This window comes from Ranitomeya variabilis, chromosome 5, assembly GCF_051348905.1.
Source record: "Ranitomeya variabilis isolate aRanVar5 chromosome 5, aRanVar5.hap1, whole genome shotgun sequence".
In the NCBI taxonomy this organism is placed as follows: domain Eukaryota; kingdom Metazoa; phylum Chordata; class Amphibia; order Anura; family Dendrobatidae; genus Ranitomeya; species Ranitomeya variabilis.
In genome coordinates this window covers 690,017,540-690,044,254 of record NC_135236.1, presented here as the reverse complement: position 1 = coordinate 690,044,254, position 26,715 = coordinate 690,017,540, and the positions used below count along the sequence as shown (strand labels likewise).

The following is a 26,715-nucleotide window of genomic DNA, read 5'->3' as shown; positions in this document are numbered from 1 at the left end:
GGCGTGGAGAATAAAGGACAGGGGTGTGGAGAATAAGGGGCAGGGGCGTGGAGAGTAAGGGGCAGGGGCGTGGAGAGTAAGGGGCCGCACTGCCAGGAATATTGAGGTGTCACAGGAACTTCATGGATGTCACACACATGTAACAACGTGCATAATGTTTACAATTGTCCGTCGGTAACTATAGAAACAGCAAAATAAAAGCAAAAAACACTGAAGCAGCAAAATAGAAAAAACCAAAATATGTGTCAGACTTCAAAATTTTGGCCACAACTGTAGATGTGGATGACTATACAGTTATATATCTACATGCCGTGTATAGGGGGCTGTACGTAGTGTATATATATATATATATATATATATATATATATATATATATATATTTATATTTATATTCGACATGTATAAAGGGTTGTGTGTAGTGTATACATCTGTACGCCGTCACAGAATCATAGAATGGTAGAGTTGGAAGGGACCTACTGGGTCAGCTGGTCCAACCCCCTGCTCAAAGCAGGATTCACTAAATCATCCCAGATGTCTGTCCAGCCTCTGTGTGAAGTCTTCCATTGAAGGAGAACTCACCACCTCTCATGGCAGCCTGTTCCACTCATTGATCACCCTCACTGTCAAAAAGTTTTTTCTAATATCTAATCTGTGTCCCCTCCCATTCAGTTTCATCCCATTGCTTCTAGTCTTTCCTTGTGCAAATGAGAATAAAGATGATCCTTCTACAATGTGACAGCCCTTCAGATATTTGTAGACACCTATTAAGACTCCTCTCAGTCTTTTTTGCAAGCTAAACAATCCCAAATCCTGCAACCGTTCCTCATAAGACATGGTTTGCAGACCGGTCACAATTCTGGTCACTCTTCTCTGAACTTGCTCCAGTTTGTTGATGTCTTTTTTTTTTTTTTAAATGTGGTGCCCAAATCTGGACACAGTATTCCAAGTGAGGTCTGACCTAAGAGGAGTAGAGGGCAATAATGACTTCACGTGATCTAGACTGTATGCTTCTGTTAATACATCCCATAATTGCATTTGCCCTTTTTGCTGCTGCATCACACTGTTGACTCATGTTCAGTCTGTGATCTATTAGTATACCCAAGTCTTTTTCACATGTGCTGTTGCTTAGCCCCATTCCTCCCATTCTGTATATGCTTTTTTCATTTTTATTGCCCAGATGTAGAGTTTGCATTTTTTTCTGGTAATAATCATTCTGTTAGCTGCTGCCCACTGCTCCAGTTTATATATATATATATATATCTCTTTTTGAATCCTCTTTCTCTCTTCTCTAGTAATATTGATAAAAAAAAGAAAAAGAAAAATTGGAGGCATCACACCGTTTGTAGTGAAAAAGAGCTTATTTAATCAGCCCAGAAAGCAATGTTTCGGTCCCAACAGGAACCTTTCTCAAGCAAAGAAAGGTTCCTGTTGGGACCAAAACGTCGCTTTCTGGGCTGATTAAATAAGCTCTTTTTCACTACAAACGGTGTGCTGCCTCCAATTTTTCTTTTTTATAATTGAGGTTTGGTATTTGCCTGGGGGGCTCTGCACCCGGACTTTTTCTTTGTGCTGCTCCAATTCTCTTTTTTTTCTCTAGTATTAGCTATCCCTCCTAGCTTTGTGTCAGCAAATTTCATTAGTTTACCCTCAATTCCTTAATCTAAATCATTGATAAAGATGTTGAATAATACAGGGCCCAGGACAGAGCCCTGTGGTACCCCACTTGAGACATTCTTCCAACTGGATGTGCAGCCATTTACGACGACTCTTTGGGTCCGATCACTAAGCCAGTTATGAATCTACCCAACAGTTGCCTTGTCCATTCCATACTTAGTCATTTTTTCAATAAGGATGGTGTGAGATACTTTGTCAAACAAATGCTTGCGGAATTCAAGATATACTATATCTACATCATTTCCGTGATCCAACCAGTCAGTGATTCTGTCATAGAAGGAAATTAAGTTAGTCTGACATGACTTATTAGTTACAAACCCATGTAATCACTTCATTCTTATCCAGGTACTTACATACATGCTGTTTAATAATTTGTTCAAAGATGTTTCCTGGTATAGATGTCAGACTCACCGGCCTATAGTTCCTTGGGTCCACCTTCTTCCCCTTTTTGAAGATAGGAACAATATTTGCTCTTCTCCAGTCTTCTGGGACTTCTCCTGTTCTCCAAGAATTTTCAAAGATTATGGAGAGTGGTTCAAAAATTTCTAATGCCATCTCCTTCAGTACTCTGGGGTGTAATTCATCTGGACCTGGAGACTTGAATTCATTTATGTTAGCTATGTGCTTCCTCACTATCTTTCGGTTTATAGATATTCTGGATTCTTCTATTCCTTTAATAGGACAGTGAAAATCAGTTGATGATACATTTCCTTTCTGAGAGAAAACAGATGCCAAACAGGAATTTAAAAGTTCGGCCTTCTCAACATCCTTTTTTACCATTTCATCATTTCCATCCTGTAAAAATCCAATAGCATCTTTGACTTTTCTTTTACTTTTGACATATGCCCAAAATCCTTTTTTATTGCTTTTGACGTCTCTTGCAAGCCTTAATTCATTGTCAGCTTTAGAAAATCTGATTCGTGCCCTGCAGGTTCTGCAGACAGCATTATATTCTTTAGATATGCCTCCCTCTTTCCATTTGATAAACATTTCTTTCTTCCTTTTTAGAATGTGTTTAAGTTCTGTGTTCATCCATCCTGGTTTCCTTAAATGCTTCTTATTCTTCCCTCTTTTCGGAATTGTTAACGATTGTGCTTTGAGAATCTCATTTTTCAAGACTTCCCATCCTTCCTGGACATTTTTGTCCTTAAGGATGTCCAGCCATTGGATCCCTCCGATTCTCTTTTTGGAGTCCCTTAAAATCTGCCTTTCTGAAAGCTAACCTTGAAGTCTGAATCTTCACAGGTCTTCCTCCTCTAGTTATCGAAAATTCTAAAATAACATGGTCGCTACTTCCTAGGGTCCCAGCCACTCTTACCTCCTCAACCATTTCCTCCCTGTTTATTAGGATTAGATCCAAGGTAGCAGATCCTCTTGTTTTCTCTCCTACCTTTCTCTCCTACCTTTTGGAAGATAAAATTGTCAGCAAGAGAGGATAAGAATTTGCTTGACCTGTTAGTTTTGACAGAGAGATTCCCAACAAATGTCTGGATAGTTGAAATCTCCCATGACAACTGGGTCATATTTTTTGGAGAACTTGGCTGTGTATAGGGGGCTGTACATAGTGTATACATCTATACGACGTGTATAGGGGGCTCTGCATAGTGTATATATCTATATGTCGTGTATAGGGCTGTGTGCAATGTATATATACAGCAGGTGAATTAAGTACTAAACACGCCACCAATGTTCTCAGTAATCCTATGTCTAAACGTGCCATTGATATGAATTTTTCCCCAGATGTCGGTAACAATCCAATCCACACAAGCAAAGAAATCACCATAGATGTCAATACTTTACCTTGCGCCATTTCTCATTTTTACACATAAAGTATTGAACGCGCTACTGAAATGCAATTAATACTTTGTACATAAGACTTTGCTTGCGGTGCCTCCTGTATGAAGAAACTAGTCGCAGACATTGCTCAAGTGGGATTTTGGCACATTTTTCACACTTCAGATCCTTAAGCTTCCGTGGCTCCTTCTATGAACTCTATGCTTTAGTACATTTTCTCTTGGATTCGGGTCCGGTGATTGGCTCGGCCATTCTAGCAGATTTATGGTCTTTCTCTGAAACCATTTGAGAGCTTCCTTGCCTGTGTGTTTGGGATCATTGTCTTGACACTTGTTATCTACCAGGATGATGAAGATGAAACAACAGATTTTTATCTGGAATGTGTCAGTACATTTCTACATTCATCCTTCCTTCAAATTATATGAAGTTTGCCAAAGTCGTATGCTGAAAAACAGTGCACACCATCATCTTACCACCTCCAAACTTCACTGTTGGTGTGGTGTTTTTAGGGTAATATACAATACCTTTTGGCCTCCAAACATTGTGTGATTTATGGCATCTGAAGAGATTAATTTTGGATTAATCTCAGCAGACTTTATTTTCCCAGTATTTCACAAGCTTGTCTAAACGTTGAACAAACTGTAATCACACATGCTTTTTGTTCAGCAATGGAGTCTTACATGGTGAGCATACATACAGGCCATTGAGGAAGCGTGGTGAGCGTGCATACAGGCCATGGAAGGGGAGTGCATTACTTATAGCTTTGTATGATACAACTGTACCTGATGATTCCACGTCTTCTGTAGCACTCCAAATGAGTTGTCCAAGAGCCAAGGACACTTCTGATAATTCACTCTTCTGTCTGAAATCTTGCTGAGAGCACCTGGTCATGGCCTGTTTACGGTGAAGTCTTGCCGGGAGCATCTGGTCGTGGTTGATTTATGGTGAAATTTTGCAGGGAGCACCTAGTTGTGGCCAGTTTATGATGAAATTATGTTCTTTACACTTCCAGATTATGGCCCCAACAGTGCTCACTGGAACCTTCAGTAGTTTAGGAATTCTTTCGTAACCAATGCCATCAGTATGTTTTGCAACAATAAGGTTGCAAAGGTATTGAGAAAGCTCACTGGTTTTACCCATCACGAGAGGTTTCTTGTGTGGTCCCTTGGTAATTAGACTCTTATTTTTACAGACCATCAGGTAAGCCAGCTGATATTTTTTGCAAATAAGTGGCAGGATTGCTTTCTAATTACTGATAGATCTCAGCCGCTGTCAGGACTTTTTCAGGGCTGCTTGGTCCTCTCTTTCTTCAAGTGCTCAATACTTTTTCCATATGTCACTTCTCATAATTACACATAATATATTGACATCTAAGGTGATTTCTTTTTCTGTGTGGATTGGATGGTTGTTATCGACATCTGGGGAGAATTTTGTGTCAATAGCACCTTGAGTCATAGAATTACTAACATTGGTGATGTGTTCAATACTTATTTCACCAGCTGCATAAGTATATGCCGTGTATTCAGCTGTGCCCTTTGTCATCGGTGGAACAATGTGACAAATAATCCATAGCACACAAAGGTAACAAGTCGGGTTTATTGCAGATCTGGCTCAGCGATGTAATAATTTATAATATATACAGGACGCAGCAATTTGCTGATTTGCGTTAATATGAGGGAGGCGCTATACAAGGACATATAGATCATCTGGAGGAAATCAAGCAAGATGATTGGAGCCTCCTCCTCTTACACCACACACTGACCTTAAGACGATATAACGGGGCCCCATGAAGAGGCGCTACAAGTCATCATGTGATGTATGAGAGGAAAAGCCAAGCGATCGATCATGGATCATGTGATTGCAGCAAATTGTGATCAGATTGTGTCTCATGATTTAGGATTAGATTGTATGTGATTGGTGCAATATTTATCTATTTACAATATGGAGCAAGATTAAGAGGCGATGGATGGCCGGGCACAGGGGAGGTCAGGCCTCGGACGGCCAGGCACAGGGGAGGTCAGGCCTCGGACGGCCAGGCACAGGGGAGGTCAGGCCTCGGACGGCCAGGCACAGGGGAGGTCAGGCCTCGGACGGCCAGGCACAGGGGAGGTCAGGCCTCGGACGGCCGGGCACAGGGGAGGTCAGGCCTCGGACGGGCGGGCACAGGGGAGGTCAGGCCTCGGACGGCCAGGTCTCAGACGGCCAGGCACAGGGGAGGTCAGGCCTTGGACGGCCAGGCACAGGGGAGGTCAGGCCTCGGACGGCCAGGCACAGGGGAGGTCAGGCCTCGGACGGCCAGGCACAGGGGAGGTCAGGCCTCGGACGGCCAGGCCTCGGACGGGCGGGCACAGGGGAGGTCAAGCCTCGGACGGCCCAATAATGTGTTCTTCAGAGAACTGGCAGCTATAGTCTGGGAGGACACCGGATTAGGGATTATAGAAATAAGAATTCCTGCGACAAGAACAGAAGTAATGACATCAGCGCTGGACAAGAAGAGTGAAGAGCATCATGGCAGAAAGGAGGTGAAACCTTGGTGAAGACCAGGGAGGTCTACATCTATGTCATCCCTGGCCCCGCGCACTGTCTATATACCTACACTTGTGCTCAGCACCAGTATACAAGAGCCCACCTGTCACACACTGTATTCAGTGTCCATGATGCATGTTATATACAGGGCCTTGAAAACATCTGCATAACCAGTGACCTTTTCCACATTTTCTCAAGGTACACACAAACATAAAAGCTATTTATTGGGATTTTATGTGATACCAAGAGGTGACATTTTGCCCCTTCTTTGCACACGCGCGCTCGCTCAGTGAGATTGGATGGAGACGTCTGATCAGTAATTTTCACATCCTGTCACAGATTCTCTGGGATTTCGGTCTGGACTGTGAATGCGCTGTTCACACACAGTACATGCTCTGGCAGGATGCCTAGGGGCGTTGTCCTGATGGAAGGTGAACCTATTCCACAATCTCAAGTCTTCTGCAGTCTCTAAACAGTTTTCCTCCAGGATTGATTTGTATTTCCATCACCAATGACCAGCTTCCCTGCCCCTGCTGAAGAAAAGCATTCTCACAGCAGGATGCTGCCACCACCATGTGTGACAGTGGAGATGGTGTTTTCAGGGTGATGTGCAGTGTTAGTTTTCCACCACACATAGCATTTTGCATTTAGCCCAAAACCAAAAAGTTGCACGGAACCAATGATTTTCATTAATGGCTTTCTTTTTGCCATTCTTCCACAAAGGGCAGATTTGTGGAGTACATGACTAATAGTTCTCCTCTGGACAGATTCTCTCCCTGAGCTGTGGATCTGCGGCTCCTCCAGTGACCATGGGCCTCTCGTCTACTTCTCTCATTAGTGCTCTCCTTCCTTGGGATGTCTGGTTAGGACGACGGCCATGTTTTAGTAGCTTCTTTGAAGTTGTGCCATGCCCTTTCCATTTTTGGATGATGGATTGAACAGAGCTCCGTGAGATGTTCAGAGCTTGGGCTATTTTTTTTTTTTTTTTTTTTTTTTTTTTTTTATAATCTAACCCTGGTTTACTCTTCTATCAGCTTTATCGCTGACCTGTCTGGTGGGCTCCTTGGTTTTCATGATGCGGTTTGATCCCTGATGTTCTCACAAACCTCTGAAGCCTTCACAGAACGGATGTTGTTATATGGAGACAGAATCACACCCAGGAGGCAGGCAGTGTACTAATGATGTGACTTCTGGGGGCAATCGGTCACTCAGGATGTTATTTAGGGGCGTCAGACTACAGGGGGCCGAATACTAATGCACAATGCCACAATGTTCAGATTTATATTTGTAAAATAATTAGTACACCTTGTATGATTTCCTTTACAAGAACTTGTAACTTTGTGATTGTATCACAGAAAATCCCAATAAAATACATGTTAGTTTGTGGGTGTACCATGAAAAACTCCACAGGGTATGAAGACTTTTTCAAGGCATCGTAAATCAGTCAGAAATCTCCTACACAGAATAACACGAAGCCCTCCACACACGAAGCCCTCCACACACGAAGCCCTCCACACACGAAGCCCTCCACACACGAAGCCCTCCACACACGAAGCCCTCCACACACGAAGCCCTCCACACACGAAGCCCTCCACACACGAAGCCCTCCACACACATTATATACAGCATAAAAATGTTCCCATTTTTAATAAAGTAGCAAATGTCTATGTTCCCTTCCTAGCCCAGTAGTAGTGAGATCATTCACCTCCAATTCAAGTCTTTATTGTTATACACTTACCTGCTCGGGGGCGCCAGGTCCGAATTGCGGGAAAACTACAAAACAAGGAAACCTTATGACTAGCAACCAACAAAAACATAGAAATAAAGGCAGCAACCTGCATCATCATGGTGCAAATCGTGCCACCATTACACTCTGCAATGTTACCACCCACCACCTGACTCCTCAGCTATCACCATCCCCCTGAACATCATGACCCCCGTCCTAACTACGTCACTACGACCTCCACCCTGACTCCTCAGCAATAACCCCCCTACAACTGACTACGCAGCCATCACCCTCACCCCTGACACCACACTCCCTACACTTTCATTTCTCAGGCACCACCCCCACTCCATACACTACGTCCCCCAACCCTAACGCCTCAGCCATCACCCCCCACCCTGGACATCACACTCACCCCACAACCACCCGACTCCTTAGGCTTCACCCCCACCCAAGTAATCATTTCCCCACCACTTGAGTCAGTCATCACCCCCATTCCAGACATCACGTTTCCCACCTTTTGATTCCTCAGACATCACCTCCTACTTGGAAATCACGCCCTCCCACCACTCAGCCATCACCCCCATCCCTTGATGCCTCAACACCACCCTCAACGTGGACATCACCCCCCCAACCCCTGACATCTCAGCCATCACGACCCCCGACTACTCAGTTAACAACCCTTTCTTGGACATCACGCCCTCCCACCCGAATCCTCAGCTTTCAGCTATTTCCTGACACATAAGGCATCAACTCCATCCTGGACATCATGCCTCCCCACCCCCTGCCTCCTCAGCCATCATTCCCTACTTTGGACATCACATCCCCACCCTTTGATGCCTCAGTCATCACTCCCACTATTGTAATCATGCTTTCTCACTGACTCCGATTTCTGTGCCATCACCCCTACCTTGAATATCACGCCCTCCCAACCTTCAGCTATCACCCCATGCACTGATGCCTCAGGCACCACCCTCACCCTGGGCATCCCACCCCCCAACCCCCTGACTTCTCAGCCATCACCATCTCCTTAGACAATCACGCCCTCTCCCAACAGAATTCTCAGCCATCACTCCAACCCGTGACGCCTCAGGCATCCCCACCACACTGGACATCACGCTTCCCCATCCCCTGACTCCTCAGCTATCACACCCCATCTCTAGACATAACCCACCGACTCCTCAGTCATCACCTCTACTGTGGTCAACATGCCCTCTCGCTCACTGACTCCTGAGCCGTTACCCCCACCATGGACATCACCCCACAAGGCCTGACTCTTCAGAAATAATTCCAACCCTAAAGATCATGCCACTTCAAGCCTAAAGATCATGCCACCACTCCAAATTTTCTTGGAAATCAGCCCACAAATTGTTCCTTACCGCTGGGGAGAATCCTCTTGGTTCCAGTTTAGTTTCTGCTGGACCTGACAGCACTTCCACCAGTTGGTCCCGTTCCGGCTCTTTGAAATTTCCGAAGGTTAACAAGGGCGGCTCCCAGCCATTCCTGAAACGTGGTATGTATGGAGGGATGAATTGGTCTTTAGGCCATTCCACCCTACGGGGAAAAGTCCGAGGTGAAGTAGGGTCTATGACGGCAGCAGTGGATTCTGGCTACTGTTGGCTTCATGGTGGAGACACCATACATTAGAGGCAAATTATTACCTTGTTTTACTCCATGTGTCACCAAGTGAGAACCACAGGTTCTTCTCCTCAGCATTGAGAACAAAATGGAGAAAATCAATGGCGTCCTTTATCAGAAGGGGGCTCACCACACTTTTTGCCAGCTCTGGACCACCTGTGGCCTCCAGCATCTAGATAACATGGACATGTCAAAATCTGATCCTGGGGAAAATATACAAAGAATGAATCTGTACACTCACCATACTCAGTGGGGTGAAGAGGAAATGCACCAGTTCGGCTGCACTTGGGTTCTGGATATGGGGCTTCAATTTGGCCTAGAAAAAAAAGAGAAACCAATTTCACAAAAAATGAATCATCAGCAAGAATTAGAAGATGGGCTGTGTTGAAAGATCAGGAGTGGGCAGCCCAATTCCAGACACCACAGGCTCACACATGTACAGTACATATATGTCTATAAAGAGGTCATAGGTATGGGCGACTTTTGACCTGGGTGGAACATAAAAAGAAACCGGTCACTTCAGGAGCCTCATCCTGCCACTCACAAGGAGGTTGAAGCCATGCTTGAACTTCTGGAAACAGTCTACAAACTCTTCTTGATGGGGGGGTTTGGCACGGAGAGTTAGAACGCCATCTACAACAACAAAAAAAACCAAAGATGTGAACAGTGACGATGTTGCATCATTAATCTATGAACTTTCTGACTACAAGATGGTGTATTAAAACAAATACAAGCCTCTGAGCAAACCAGGAAAACAAAACGGTAACACCAAGCACCGTCCTTCTGAGAGCGGGGTTTCAACCGCTAGCAAAACACACACAGTTCAGGATGGCTCCAGCACAACAACTTCTCTGGAGTGTTCCTCTCCAGAACCTGAACACTGCTGTCTCTGGTGGCCAGCTACTTAAGCCCCAGACCACCCCCTGTGGTGGAGATAAGCTGGATATCCTCCCACCTACACTATGGATGTTCACAGAAAACTCAGCCCATTATACAAATTAGCTTTTAACCCCTCACCGCACTTGGTGTACTGGAGGAAAATCTCTGGGTTTTATATTACTGACACCATTAAGCGCAGTGAATCATATCCCCCCCTCCAGCCCTTTGTTACATATTCCCCCACCTGTGCCCAAAACTGGGGGTTTTGCCACTTTCACTCGCTAAGTAGGGGGAGTTTGGACAGGGCATCTGCGTTCCCATGCAACTTCCCCGGCCTGTGCTCAACATGAAAATTAAGTTCTGGAGCACTAAAAAACCATACTCACCCAGGCATTCTTCCCCCTTCTTTCCCTCATCCATCTCAGGGGCACATGATTTTAGACTAGCCTGAACTCCATGTATAATAGGTAATATCTCAGGGTGTCGATTGCCCACTTGATGGCCAAGCACTTTTTTCTATGATGGCAAAGTTCTTTTCACAGGAGGAGAGTTTCCTACTCAGGTATAGGACTGGATGTTCATCCCCATCTATCTCCTTGGACAACACAGCTCCCACCCTGATGTTGTAGGTGTCCATCTGAAGCCGAACGCCTTAGTGAAATCTAGTGCGACCAACACCGGCTGTCTGCACAGGACGAGCTTCATCTCCTGGAATGCCATCTCTGCTTCAGAGGACCATTTGACCATCGACGACTTTGTGCCCTTGAGAAGATGAGTCAGGGGGTGGCCATCAAGTCAAAATTCAGGATAAAACTCAGATACTATCCCACAATTCCCCCCAAAAAACCACATTTGTTATGTTTTTTGTTCTGATACTTACCATAGTTTGGGCACTCTTTTCCCTTTTGTAAGATGGCGGCTTTGGTTTTGCGGACGTTCCGCGCATGCGCAGTCTTGCCTCTTGTTTCGGTTCGTGCCCGCGCCGCATGTGCGTCCGCCGTTGGACTTCACAGGGCCCTGTGATTGTCTGGCGGTCGGCGGTCTGCGGCGTGTGCCTTATACCGATACAATGCCATTATATGATCTATATTAACCATTAAGGGGAACGCTTAGTGGTTGCTATAGTTACCGCTTGTTACCTCCGGGTTAGTCCCGGTCACTTCCGGTTTATACTGCTATATAACATCGCACTTAGTCCTATTCACCATGCCCCCTGAGGAAGGTGTTAAAACCGAAACGTGCGTCGGGGAGGGCGCACGGATCCTGTGTACATCCCACCCAGTCTCCTACTAAAAGGTAAAATACGCTATATTCATTTTGTGTGCCCTGAGCAGGTATTTGATATTGTATGCTTTAGACTCTGTTGGTATTAGATGGACTCTTTGTTAAGTCCAATTATGGGTATCCATTCACAAATATGTGCTATATACCTATTTATTCCTGGTTGGCATATGCAATAACTAATACGGGTGGGTTTGTCCTCGGTTCCATGCGCCCTTAATATGTTTTTAAACTTATGCAGTGCCTAGGCACTCTGTAGCACTGAACCTCACTTGTTCTTTGTGATTATAATGTATATTGATGTATCATGTAATTGAATTTGCGATTTAATAAAAGTTTTGTATTTTTATATACATTATTCTATTGATGAACCCTTGCAGACTTATCTAACAGCCCAACCAGGTCCATGGCAATCCGGTCAAATGGGACCTTTATGGGCAATAGCACTACGGGACTGTGGAAATGGGACACAGGAGCAGTTAGCTGACAGGTAAGGCAGGATTGGCAGAAATTAACTATGCCTTGGTGACACCCAGGTCACTAGAACCACTGAAGGACCCACTCGAGTTTTGTCTACTGTCAGATATGAGAATGGACCAGATCAATACCCTAAGCTTATAGGCACCTGGCACCAACAACTGCTGTATCACTTCTCCTCTAGGTTTAGTGACCCGATAAAGTAGCTTTTCTTTTTAAGTGAAATACAGAAACCTGGTGTCATCCCCCGACTCTTGAGCAACCCCATTTATCACAGTCACATTGTCAAAAAAAATTTTTAAAGTTAAGATCCAGCATTTGGGCAGTCCCAAAATTCTCTCCAGAAACACCCAACTCAGGAATCTCTGCCTCATGGGTTACTGTCTCGTCCTCATCACCAGCAAGGACAAACAGGGGGAACTCATTGACCTTCGACTGCGATGGGAAATCTTCATGGGTGGACCAGCTCCTGTCTGCGTTAGCAGGCACCCTTGCCTTTTCACACAAGTCCCACAACAGGCTAAAGTCCCGCCTGTTTATCACAGAGTGTAGCAAGTCTTCGATTACTCCGACCTCATTGGACTCTGTACCATGGTTTGTTTTTATCGACACTCTGGCGACGAGGTAGTCCTTGGCGTCACCATGGATATAGCCATGTGTTTCCCTGGGATCAACTGGTGGGGAACTGTGGCCCTTATCAGGATCACCAAACTCCCTGAGTCCAAGAGTCGTGACCCCAGTACCCCATTTAATGTCACAGGACATGCCTGCGGCCTTTCACCGGGCTGATAGTCCACAATGCAGGCAGGATAGGCAAGTAAGAGCAGCGCCTCCCTAGGCTGCAGTCCATCTCCTCGGAGGACAAAGGATAATGGGCAGCTATATGTCCCAGACCGCAACATATCCAGCAGAGCAAGTTTTTACCAATGGCCCTTCACAACATCTTCAGAAACTTCTTGGGAACTAGGACTCCCCCACTGGTGGTTCTACTACCCCTCTTTTGGGACTCATTATGGGGATGCATCACCCCCTGAATTTCTTAGGGCGCTCTCAGCTATCTGGTATCGCTCCACTAGGCCCACCAGTTCATCCCCATTCCGGGGATCTCCCTGGGCAACCCAGGTCTGCACTGGCCTAGGAAAGGAGTGAACTAATCTGTTGATGATAACCAGCTCCACCATCTGAGTTGGAGTGGAGGCTTCCGGCTGCAACCATTATTGCACAAGATGCAGTAAATCACACATTTGGGATCGGGGAGGTTTGTCCCAATAATATGCCCAGTGGTGAACCCTTTGTGCTCTCACCAACATAGTCACTCCTGCGCATCCTAAAATTTCAGTTTTTAGTTTGGCATACTCTTGCACATCATGTAATGCCAAACCATGTCACTGTTCTGGTGCTAGAGTCTCATGCTCTACTACCTGCTCAAACACAGTCAAAAATGCCTCCACATCACCACCTGGGGTCACTTTTTGCATGGCTCGTCTTACCGACTTCCGGACGTATCTGTCGTCACCTGGACTTGGGGGAGGTGCCGCCGAACTTCTATGAAGCGACTCTGCAAGCAAGTCAATCTGCTGCTTGTGCTGCTGTTGCATCTGCTGTATAAGCAGCTTACTGCTCTCTTGTTGCGCCATCTGTTGCTGCTGTAATTGCTGCAGATGCTGTTGCTGCTGCACTTGTACCAGATGTTTGAGCAGATCTCCATCTTGCCTGACGTCATACGCTGGCTTGTGGCCTGCTTCACCCAGGACATGCAATACCTCTTGTATTCGTCACACGTCTTTGCTGGGAACGCTGCCCGCAGATCTAACAGCACCTATGGAAGATTGGCTCACTCGGCCATTCACAGAGGTAGACATGGGAACACGGTCTCTTTAAGGACTTCCTTTGGTTTATTATAGGCAGCATAAACCAAGGTGTAGTAAAATAAATATAGAGTCGTCTAAGCAAAACAGGAAAACAAAACAAAATGGTGACACCAAACAGTCCTTCTGAAAGGGGGGCTCCTCGCTAGCAGAACACACACAGTTCAGGTTTGCTCCAACGCAACAACTTCTCTGGAGTGTTCCCCTCCAGACACTGAACACTTCTGCCTCTGGACGCCAGCTATTTAAAGGCCCCGTCTCACATAGCGAGATCGCTAGCGAGATCGCTGCTGAGTCACAAGTTTTGTGACGCAACAGTGACCTCAGTAGCGATCTCGCTATGTGTGACACGTACCAGCGATCAGGCCCCTGCTGCGAGATCGCTGGTCGTGTCGGAATGGCCTGGGACGTTTTTTGATCGTTGAGGTCCCGCTGACATCGCTGAATCGGTGTGTGTGACACCGATCCAGCGATGTCTTCACTGGTAACCAGGGTAAACATCGGATTACTAAGCGCAGGGCCGCGCTTAGTAACCCGATGTTTACCCTGGTTACCAGCGTAAATGTAAAAAAAAACAAAAAAAAACAGTACATACTCACCATCTGATGTCCGTCAGGTCCCTTGTCGTCTGCTTCCTGCTCTGACTGCCGGCCGTACAGTGAGAGCACAGCACAGCAGTGACGTCACCGCTGTGATCTGCTCTCACTGTACGGCGGCACTCAGTCGGAGCAGGAAGCAGACGGCAAGGGACCTGACGGACATCAGATGGGGAGTATGTACTGTTTGTTTTTTTTGGTAACCAGGGTAAACATCGGGTTAGTAAGCGCGGCCCTGCGCTTAGCAACCCGATGTTTACCCTGGTTACCCGGGGACCTCGGCATCGTTGGTCGCTGGAGAGCGGTCTGTGTGACAGCTCCCCAGCGACCACACAGCGACAAAACAGCGACGCTGCAGCGATCAGCATCGTTGTCTGTATCGCTGCAGCGTCGCTGTGTGTGACGGGGCCTTAAGCCCCGGACCACCCTCTGGGGTGGAGATAAGGTGGACATCCCCCCACCCACTCTATAGATGCCCACATAAAACTCATTATACAAATTAGCTTTTAACCCCCTCACCGCACTTAGCGTACTGGAGGAAAATCTCTGGGTTTTAGATCACTGACACCATTAAGCACAGTGAAACATATCTCCCCTCCAGACCAGCACAGTACTAGTGACTTTGTTACAATATGTACAAGTATGTCCCCTGCTCTAAGAAAAAAGGAACATGACGAACACAATGTAATTGCAAGTCAATCACACTTCTATGACAGCAACCTGTCATGCCACGAAGCAACAATGATTGTGAATCAATTTTCACAATTGCAATTGTGCAAATGGAACAGACAACAGGTAGAAATGATAGACAATCAGCAACACAACCCCTATAAAGGAGAAGTGCGGCAGGGGGAGACCACAGACCATTTCTCTGTTCTCATCCTTTTTGGCTGTTTAGGTCACTTTTGCATTTTGTCTCTCACCCCTAGCGGTACTGTACAGTAGCATAATGCGGTGTCTACAACCCACAGAAATTGCTCAGGTAGTGCAGCTCACCGAGGATGGCTCATCAATGAGAGCTGTGGTAAGAAGGGTAGCGGTGTCTGTCAGCACAGTGTCCAGTCTAACACAATATCACTCCAGCCTGTTTGCATGGAGCATACTGTAAACAGGCCTACATTAGCATTTCTTGTCCTGTATCTGGTGGGAGCATGTTTGTCTTCGTTCCTCTCTGCAAGGGGCATCCAGAATACACAAACCTGCAGACAGATGGAGACAGGGCTTCTGGAACATTCTTCATCCTTTGAACTATGTTTAAGGGGGTGGGTGGGAGTATCTCTGCCCAACAAGCGGGCTGATCCCATGACAAGTAGGACAATAAACCAAGTTTGGTTAGTTAATTGATGGTCGGTCTTGTGAAGGGTGAAGATCTGCTGCTGCTTCCAGATCCTGGTGCTATGTATAGAGATTGGAGATCATTTTCCACTAGGGATTGTGAGGTCTCACCACCCTGCTGGATTTGAGGACCGAATCTAAAGACTGTTGTTCCATAATCCTTGGCGTCAGATTACCGGGTGGCACCCACGGATTTGTCCCTTTTGTGTGGCCACCGTGCAGACTCTAAGGAACCATATCTACGTTTGAGGTTATATTCTCCCAGTCTCAATAAAAGTTGTTGGATTGTTCATCGGCCTACTTTCCCTGTCTGCTCTGTCACACACACCCGTCACAAATTGGTTGACAGCGGAGGCTTCAGAGCAGAAGGAACGGAGAACAGCGGCCTGGCAACAAATAGAGCCAGAACCTCAGGATACAGGAATTAGACTGTGGGAATCTACAAAGGCCTATAAATTAGGGGTCAGTAACAAAAGACTGTCCAAAGAGCAACTAAATGAGGTTTTGGAAGGAGCTAGCATTCAAGAATGCACAAAAAAGGGACTCCCAGAGCAATTGGAGGAAAGAGGGGCCTGGAGGTAAATATCTAGAGAAGTCAGTGGGTTGTGTGGTATGATGAGGAGATGGCATTGCTGAGGGATGAAACCACCAAAAAAGATAAATGAGAGGCGGCCATTCGGAGAGCTCATGAAAGACAGCTCGCTGTGGGAGCAGCTAGAAGAACAAGGCAGACAACCACAACATCCACCATGAAGGAAACCCCAAGAGTGTCCCGCAAGGAGTTTAAGCCATTTAATGAGGCATCAGGGGACATTGAGGGATTCTTCCAAGATTTTGATTATCAATGTCAGTTAATGGAAATTCCAGAAATGGAGAGAGTCAGACATCTGGTGGGGCTCTTAGAGGGTGGAGCTATGGAAGCATATCAAGCTATGGACCATCGATGGAACTGCGATTATGAGGACATTAAAGAAACCATCCTGGAACATTATGCAGCAACTCCAGACACTTAAAGGATTCGGTTCTGCTCGTTAGCCTGTAACAGGGAAGGCTCTTTTTAAAATGTATAGAATTCCAATTCAGGCAAAATGATCTGCACCACATGTGCACAGCTATTAGTGCACATCCAATCTGCTTATTGGCTGCCCAAATCAGACTCCCGAGTGCCCACTCATGAAAAACAAAACAAATGTCCATGCAGCAAGTAAGGGAAGAGTGGCACTCACCGTCCTAAAATTTCACTTTATTTCGGCAATTTTAAAACATCCAGGCTAGGAGAGTAATCAGTGGAACAAAGAACTGGACGACGATCGTTTCGCACAAAAGGTGAGTGTAACCAGAACTCTCCTACTTTCCTTCCAACAGTGGAACATAACCAGCAGTCTCCTACTCTCCTTCCAACAGGGGAGCATAACCACAACTCTCCGTCCAACAGGTGAGCGTAACCAGCACTCTCCTACCAACAGGTGAGCGTAACCAGCACTCTCCTACTCTCCTTCCAACAGTGGAACGTAACTAGCACTCTCCTTCCAACAGGTGAACGTAACCAGCACTCTCCTACCAACAGGTGAGCGTAACCAGCACTCTCCTACTCTCCTTCCAACAGGTGAGCGTAACCAGCACCCTCCTACCAACAGGTGAGGGTAACAAGCACTCTCCTACTCTCCTTCCAACAGGTGAACGTAACCAGCACTCTCCTACCAACAGGTGAGCGTAACCAGCACTCTCCTACCAACAGGTGAGCGTAACCAGCACTCTCCTACTCTCCTTCCAACAGGTGAGCGTAACCAGCACCCTCCTACCAACAGGTGAGGGTAACAAGCACTCTCCTACTCTCCTTCCAACAGGTGAACGTAACCAGCACTCTCCTACCAACAGGTGAGCGTAACCAGCACTCTCCTACTCTCCTTCCAACAGGTGAGCGTAACCAGCACTCTCCTACTCTCCTTCCAACAGGTGAGCGTAACCAGCACTCTCCTACCAACAGGTGAGGGTAACAAGCACTCTCCTACTCTCCTTCCAACAGTGGAACGTAACTAGCACTCTCCTTCCAACAGGTGAACGTAACCAGCACTCTCCTACCAACAGGTGAGCGTAACCAGCACTCTCCTACCAACAGGTGAGCGTAACCAGCACTCTCCTACCAACAGGTGAGCGTAACCAGCACTCTCCTACCAACAGGTGAGCGTAACCAGCACTCTCCTACCAACAGGTGAGCGTAACCAGCACTCTCCTACCAACAGGTGAGCGTAACCAGCACTCTCCTACTCTCCTTCCAACAGGTGTGCGTAACCAGCACTCTCCTACCAACAGGTGAGGGTAACAAGCACTCTCCTACTCTCCTTCCAACAGTGGAACGTAACTAGCACTCTCCTTCCAACAGTTGAACGTAACCAGCACTCTCCTACCAACAGGTGAGCGTAACCAGCACTCTCCTACCAACAGGTGAGCGTAACCAGCACTCTCCTACTCTCCTTCCAACAGGTGAGCGTAACCAGCACTCTCCTACTCTCCTTCCAACAGGTGAGCGTAACCAGCACTCTCCTACTCTCCTTCCAACAGGTGAGCGTAACAAGCACTCTACTACTCTGCCTCCATCATGTGAGAATAACCAGGACTCTCCCTACATTGGGTATCACCCTACTGCGCGCCGTTTCCCACTTCTAGATTTATTCAAGGTAAACATATATAGTGTTATCCATATGTCAGATTTTCATTTGGGGCTGATGCAGCCACAGTCCAGTGATGTAAGTTGTTCGCCACTTCGTCATGACATCAAAAATATGTCACCCATAACTGTAGGGCTTATGCTGCTCACAAAACCCCCAATATTCATGACTGGACATTGGGCTCACAGCATAAGAGTTCATTTGCAGCTCTCTGTACACAGGGAGGTCAGGGTAATAACGCCCTTTGCGAAGCAACAGGCCATAAATCTGTCACCTCCCAAATTATTCTGCAAGCTGTGAATGGACTTTGTGTCTGTGATCCATCAGATAACCCACCATAATTACCTGTTCACAGCAGGATGGCCCCAGCTGCACCAGGGTCATGTAGAGCAGAGGTGTCAAACTGCATTCCTCGAGGGCCGCCAACAGGTCATGTTTTCAGGATTTCCTTGTATTGCACAGGTGATAATTTAATCACCTGCACAGAATGATTCCAGCACCTTGTGGAATGCTAAGGAAATCCTGAAAACATGACCTGTTGGCGGCCCTCGAGGAATGCAGTTTGACACCTCTGATGTAGAGTGTCCTAGAGTGCCAGCTTTTGTTCCTCTCAATTCCTGATGAAGCCATGCTTCAATGTTCACTGTGAGAACTAGATGATGGCTTTATAGAGCTTACAAATACATCTATGACACTTCCCCATTGTAGAGATCGCCTCCCAAGCCCATCTTCCATCACAAACTCTACCAAAATGCCAGCTCCTTCTTGAACTCGGAAGTGGGCTTCTCCGCTAGACCCCCTCAACAACTCGAGACTGGAAAGCCTAGCCAGAAGTGAGGCTAAGGCCCTAACCTCACAGAACCCTCTGGAACCTGCGCTGGGTCAGTAACTGGTCCTGTTTAGTGATGGGCGAGTGTACTCGTTGCTCGGGTTTTCCCCAGCACGCTCGGGTGATCTCCGAGTATTTGTTAGTGTTCGGAGATTAAGTTTTCATCACCTCAGCTGAATGATTTACATCTCTTAGCCAGCTTGATTACATGTGAGTATTCCCTAGCAACCAGGCAATCCCCACATGTACTCAGCCTGGCTAGTAGCTGTAAATCATTCAGCTGCGGCGATGAAAACAATCTCCGAGCACTAAAAAATACTCGGAGGTCACCCGAGCGTGCTCAGGAAAACTCGAGCAACGAGTACACTCGCCCATCACTAGTCCTGTTATCCTACTGGATGATGAGGGTCCAGAAGGCAGAAGTTACGTGCACTCAGACTGTGGGTGACAGCAGCTATGTAGGCCATCTCCCAGGTGAATAACAACACTTTCCCATCACCCTGACAGACTGTGGGCATCACACGAGGTGCTCTAATGAGGCCACACCCAGGACTGCATCACACGAGGGGCTCTAATAAGGCCACACCCAGGACCGCATCACACGAGGGGCCCTAATAAGGCCACACCAAGGACCGCATCACACGAGGGGTCCTAATAAGGCCACACCCAGGACCGCATCATCTGAGGGGCTCTAATAAGGCCACACCCAGGACTGCATCACACGAGGGGCCCTAATAAGGCCACACCAAGGACTGCATCACACGAGGGGCCCTAATAAGGCCACACCAAGGACCGCATCACACGAGGGGTCCTAATAAGGCCACACCCAGGACCGCATCATCTGAGGGGCTCTAATAAGGCCACACCCAGGACTGCATCACACGAGGGGCCCTAATAAGGCCACACCATGGACCGCATCACACGAAGGGCCCTAATAAGGCCACACACGGGACTGCATCACACGAGGGGTCCTAATAAGGCCACACCCAGGACCGCATCACACGAAGGGCCCTAATAAGGCCACACCCGGGACTGCATCACACGAGGGGTCCTAATAAGGCCACACCCAGGACTGCATCACACGAGGGGCCCTAATAAGGCCACACCCAGGAACGCATCACATGATGGTCCCTAATAACGCCACACCCAGGAACGCATCACACGAGGGGCCCTAATAAGGCCACACCCAGGACCGCATCACACGAGGGGCCCTAATAAGGCCACACCCAGGACCGCATCACACGAGGGGCCCTAATAAGGCCACACCCAGGACCGCATCACACGAGGGGCCCTAATAAGGCCACACCCAGGACCGCATCACACGAGGGGTCCTAATAAGGCCACACCCAGGACTGCATCACACGAGGGGCCCTAATAAGGCCACACCCAGGACCGCATCACACGAGGGGCCCTAATAAGGCCACACCCAGGACTGCATCACACGAGGGGTCCTAATAAGGCCACACCATGGACCGCATCACACGAAGGGCCCTAATAAGGCCACACCCAGGACTGCATCACACGAGGGGCCCTAATAAGGCCACACCCAGGACCGAATCATCTGAGGGGCTCTAATAAGGCCACACCCAGGACTGCATCACACGAGGGGCCCTAATAAGGCCACACCCAGTACTACATCATATGAGGGGCCCTAATGCTCCTACCTCCAGGAACACATCAAACGAGGGGCCATAATAGTGCCCCACCCAGGAACGCATCACACAAGGGGCTCTAATGCTGCCATATCCAGGACCTAATAAGGCCACACCCAGGACCGCGACACACGAGGGGCCTTAATGCTCCTACCTCCAGGACCTTTCTTCTTCTTCGTCTTCCTCCTTTTGGATAATTCAGAAAATGCTTCTGCAGCTTTTTGCAGTTTCAAAATAAAGAATTCAATGTCGTCAAGAATGTGGTTCAGAATTTGCTGCAAGAAAATAGAACACAACAAAGAGTCAGATCAAAAAAAAGTTGTGGATACAGCAAAGGGTCGGGGATACAGCAAAGGGTTGGGGACAGGCAGCAGGGTCCCGGATACACCGTTGGGTCGCATGCATTTCCTCTCTTTAGAGCAGGCGAGTTTTTCGGCACAGGTTTGTTGCATCCGCCCGCATGAACACGTCCTGATCCTCTATCGCTCCACATGAGACGTGGGATGGATCGCAGATGAGGCAGTGAATTCTACATTTATAGAGAAGTATTATTGGCCGGCGCGGACACATTCCAATCTCTGCTTGCTGTCAGTGATTGGGTCATCCAGGGCTCGACACGATACACCGCCCCGAGGAGCCTGGAGGCCGAGTGATCTCATGACAAGGATTACCACGTCTCTGTCGATCCGCGCCTCGGCCATCTGCGGCGTTTCTTCCTGATCGCAGTTGTCCTGGCTTCGGTCGTCTGAATCAGAACAGAGAGAAGTGCGAGATGACAAGGAGCGGCTACCAAGAGGAGCGGCTACCAAGAGGAAGGGCTACCAAGAGAAGCGCCGCGTTCACCACTGCTGTACACCGTCACTTACTGTCTCCATACTCTGCCGCCCAGGCAGCCACACGACTCCGCACATCCGCCTGTGTAACAGATCCCGGGGGCCGAGGAGCAGCCGCATGGGGAGGTGGCGGGACCTTGTCACCGGCATTGATGTTCCTACGGCAGAAAGAGTCACTGGTACCAGGTGATACTGGCCATAAATATGAAGAAAGCAGTCACCTGAGCCTACAACTGTCTGTATGGGCCAGAAGGCGCCCGCCGCCCGATAGAGAGGAAGAGGAAGTGCAGGGAGGAAGTGCAGGGAGGAAGGAGGAAGGAGGAAGGAGGAAGAAGGAGGAAGGAGGAAGGAGGAAGGAGGAGGAAGGAGGAAGGAGGAAGGAGGGAGGAGGGAGGAGGGAGGAGGGAGGAGGGAGGAGGAGGAGGAGGAGCACTCAGCCCGATCAGAAGGAGGAGGAGGAGGAAGTGCACTCAGCCCGATCAGAAGGAGGAGGAGGCGGAGGAGGAGGAGGAGGAGGAGGAAGTGCACTCAGCCGGAGGAGGAGCAGGAGGTAGTGCACTCAGCCCGATCGGAAGGAGGAAGAGAAGGAAGTGCACTCAGCCCGATCGGAAGGAGGAAGAGGCGCACGCAGCACGATCGCAAGGAGGCGCACGCAGTCTGGTCATGAAGACGCGCCCATATCCTCAACAGGGAGGATGTGGTGCCCGGAGCCTGGTCAGGAAGAGGGGAAACATGAACTATGTGAGCACGGATTACCGGAGAACATCTGGCCGCATCCTCAGTTTTCCTCCTTTGCCATCGATCATTGAACTGTAGATATCTTGGTGAATAGAAGAAGCCTGAAAAAATCAAAACGAGTCAGACAAGGAGAAAAGCAACAAACATCACAGCCATCGCCCCAATGTGCCGACACAACGGAGGAGAGGAGCAAAGATCACAATGCGATCACTACAGAGGAGAGGAGCACAGATCCCAATGTGATCACTACAGAGGAGAGAAGGACAGATTCCAATGTGATCACTAAAGAGGAGAGGGGCACAGATCACAATGTGATCACTACAGAGGAGAGGAGAACAGATCACAACATGTTCACTACAGAGGAGAGGACAGATTCCAATGTGATCACTACAGCGGAGGTAGCACATATCCCAATGTGATCACTACAGAGGAGATTAGCACAGATCCCAATGTGATCACTACAGAGGAGAGTAGCACAGAACCCAATGTGATCACTACAGAGAAGAGAAGGACAGAGCCCAATGTGATCACTACAGAGAAGAGAAGGACAGAGCCCAATGTGATCACTACAGAGAAGAGAAGGACAGACCACAATGTGATCACTACAGAGAAGAGAAGGACAGACCACAATGTGATCACTAGAGGAGAGGAGCACAGACCACAATGTGATCACTACAGAGGAGAGAAGGACAGATCCCAAGGTGATCACTTCATAGGAGAGAAGGACAGATCCCAATGTGATCACTACAGAGGAGAGGAGCACAGATCCCAATGTGATCACTACACTGTGCAGAATTATTAGGCAAGTTGTATTTTAGAGGACTATTTTTATTATTGATCAACCACTATGTTCTCAATCAACCCAAAAGACTCAAATATCAAAGGTTAATATTTTTGGAAGTTGGAGTGGGGTTTTTTAGATTTAGCTACCTTAGGAGGATATCTGTTTGTGCAGGTAACTATTACTGTGCAGAATTATTAGGCAACTTAATAAAAACCAAATATATTCCCATCTCACTTGTTTATTTTCACCACGTAAACCAATACAACTGCACAAAATTTAGAAATAAACATTTCTTACATGCAAAAACAAAACCCCAAAATGAGTGCCCAATACAGCCCCCTTTCTTTATGATGACACTCAGCAGCCTCCATCCATAGATTCTGTCAGTTACTTGATCTCTTTATGGCCAACATTGCGTGCAGCAGCCACCACAGCCTCCAGACACTGTTCCGAGAGGTGGACTGTTCTCCCTCCCTGTAGATCTCACATTTTATGAGGGACCACAGGTTCTCTATGGGGTTCAGATCAGGTGAACAAGGGGGCCATGTCATTATTTTTTCTTCTGTGAGACCTTTACTGGCCAGCCACGCTGTGGAGTAGTTGGAGGCATGTGATGGAGCATTGTCCTGCATGAAAATCATGTTTTTCTTGAATGATACCGACTTCTTTCTGTACCACAGCGTGAAGAAGTTGTCTTCCAGAAACTGGCAGTAGGTCTGGGAGTTGAGCTTCACTCCATCCTCAACCCAAAAAGGTCCCACAAGTTCATCTTTGATGATCCCAGCCCATACCAGTACCCCACCTCCACCTTGCTGGCGTCTGAGTCGGAGTGGAGCTCTCTGCTCTTTACTGATCCAGCCTCTGGCCCATCCATCTGGCCCATCAGGAGTCACTCTCATTTCATCAGTCCATAAAACCTTTGAAAAGTCAGTCGTAAGATATTTCTTGGCTTAGTCTTGACGATTTATCTTATGTTTCTTGGTCACAGGTGGTTGTTTTTCAGCCTTCCTTACCTTGGCCATGTCCCTGAGTATCGCACACCTTGTGCTTTTTGTTACTCCAGTAACGTTGCAGCTCTGAAATATGGCAAAACTGGTGGCAAATGGCATCTTGGCAGCTTCACGCTTGATTTTCCTCAATTCATGGGCAGTTATTTTGCGCCTTTTTTGCCCAACACGCTTCTTGCGACCCTGTTGGCTATTTGCCATGAAACGCTTGATTGTTCGGTGATCACGCTTCAAAAGTTTGGCAATTTCAAGACTGCTGCATCCCTCTGCAAGACATCTCACAATTGTGGACTTTTCAGAGCCCGTCAAATCTCTCTTCTGACCCATTTTGCCAAAGGAAAGGAAGTTGCCTAATAATTAAGCACACCTTATATAGGGTTGTGATGTCATCAGACAACACCCCTCCTCATTACAGAGATGCACATCACCTGATTTACTTAATTGGTAGTTGGCTCTCAAGCCCGAACAGCTTGGAGTAGGACAACAGGTATACAAAGTATCATGTGATCGATCCAGATACAACTTGCCTAATAATTCTGCACACAGTGTAGAGGAGAGGAGCACAGACCACAATGTGATCACTACAGAGGAGAGGAGCACAGACCACAATGTGATCACTACAGAGAAGAGGAGCACAGACCACAATGTGATCACTACAGAGAAGAGGAGCACAGACCACAATGTGATCACTACAGAGAAGAGGAGCACAGACCACAATGTGATCACTACAGAGGAGAGGAGCACAGACCACAATGTGATCACTACAGAGAAGAGGAGCACAGACCACAATGTGATCACTACAGAGGAGAGGAGCACAGACCACAATGTGATCACTACAGAGAAGAGGAGCACAGACCACAATGTGATCACTACAGAGAAGAGGAGCACAGACCACAATGTGATCACTACAGAGGAGAGGAGCACAGACCACAATGTGATCACTAGAGGAGAGGAGCACAGATCCCAATGTGATCACTACAGGAGAGGAGCACAGATCCCAATGTGATCACTACAGAGAAGAGGAGCACAGACCACAATGTGATCACTAGAGGAGAGGAGCACAGATCCCAATGTGATCACTACAGAGAAGAGGAGCACAGACCACAATGTGATCACTACAGAGAAGAGGAGCACAGACCACAATGTGATCACTACAGAGGAGAGGAGCACAGACCACAATGTGATCACTAGAGGAGAGGAGCACAGATCCCAATGTGATCACTACAGAGAAGAGGAGCACAGACCACAATGTGATCACTACAGAGAAGAGGAGCACAGACCACAATGTGATCACTACAAAGAGGAGCACAGACCACAATGTGATCACTACAGAGGAGAGGAGCACAGACCACAATGTGATCACTACAGAGGAGAGGAGCACAGACCACAATGTGATCACTACAGAGAAGAGGAGCACAGACCACAATGTGATCACTACAGAGGAGAGGAGCACAGACCACAATGTGATCACTACAGAGAAGAGGAGCACAGACCACAATGTGATCACTACAGAGGAGAGGAGCACAGACCACAATGTGATCACTACAGAGAAGAGGAGCACAGACCACAATGTGATCACTACAGAGAAGAGGAGCACAGACCACAATGTGATCACTACAGAGGAGAGGAGCACAGACCACAATGTGATCACTAGAGGAGAGGAGCACAGACCACAATGTGATCACTAGAGGAGAGGAGCACAGATCACAATGTGATCACTAGAGGAGAGGAGCACAGATCCCAATGTGATCACTACAGAGAAGAGGAGCACAGACCACAATGTGATCACTAGAGGAGAGGAGCACAGATCCCAATGTGATATCTCTGGACACAGTTTGGCCCTCTGTTCGTCAGCAGTAGTCTCTGGCCTTCCATTGTCGTTTCTCTGCTCCTCTCCCCTCTTTTTGGAGGGTGACCTCCACCGATTCTTCAGCATTTTGCAGCTGGTGAGCTTTCTGTTACTCAGGGAGCTGATGGCCGCCCGCACTTTTCCTCAATTCTCCCATTTCTGGCCCTTTACACCGTTCTTGGCTTCAACATTAGGAGGGTGACAACTTCTCCTGAACACTGTGTGCCGCCCTGGTGCCAGATCCGCCAGGGTCCGTCCTTCCGTGACATGGTGGCCCCTCACATGGACACATGCAGGTGACATGAACAGCACACAGCATGCAGCATCCCACCATAGACCACGTGCAGCACCGGGGTCTCCGCCTTACCTTGACCTCATCACACTGGAAGAGGTGCAGATCAGCTTTGCTTTGTGTCGGCTCCTTACATACAAGGGCGAGAATGGAGTCGTATCTGCAGGAGTTCATCACAGCCTTACAGTGCTGGATGCCGCCCACTGGGAAGTTCTCTAATTCAGTCTGTGCAGAAATGAAACCACAGATTGTTCCACTCCTGGGGGGGGGG

At 47.7% G+C, this 26,715-nt stretch overlaps 1 protein-coding gene across 6 annotated transcripts in view; it reads right to left on the bottom strand.

Annotated features, from left to right (window-relative positions):
* The window catches only part of EPS8 (EGFR pathway substrate 8, signaling adaptor), a 192,743-nt gene that overhangs the window by 97,574 nt on the left and 68,454 nt on the right, over positions 1–26,715 (bottom strand). For 4 of the 6 annotated variants that reach the window (XM_077267284.1, XM_077267282.1, XM_077267285.1 and 1 more), the window contains exons 7-16: positions 26,520–26,669; positions 22,531–22,613; positions 21,808–21,932; positions 21,613–21,686; positions 21,096–21,216; positions 9,900–9,988; positions 9,597–9,671; positions 9,379–9,527; positions 9,097–9,271; positions 7,733–7,767 (exon numbers count right to left, since the gene is read on the bottom strand). In XM_077267284.1, coding sequence (XP_077123399.1) covers positions 7,733–7,767; positions 9,097–9,271; positions 9,379–9,527; positions 9,597–9,671; positions 9,900–9,988; positions 21,096–21,216; positions 21,613–21,686; positions 21,808–21,932; positions 22,531–22,613; positions 26,520–26,669 — 1,076 coding nt within the window. The remainder of the gene's footprint in view (positions 1–7,732; positions 7,768–9,096; positions 9,272–9,378; positions 9,528–9,596; positions 9,672–9,899; positions 9,989–21,095; positions 21,217–21,612; positions 21,687–21,807; positions 21,933–22,530; positions 22,614–26,519; positions 26,670–26,715) is intronic. The other 2 variants (XM_077267286.1, XM_077267287.1) reach the window with 1 other exon arrangement.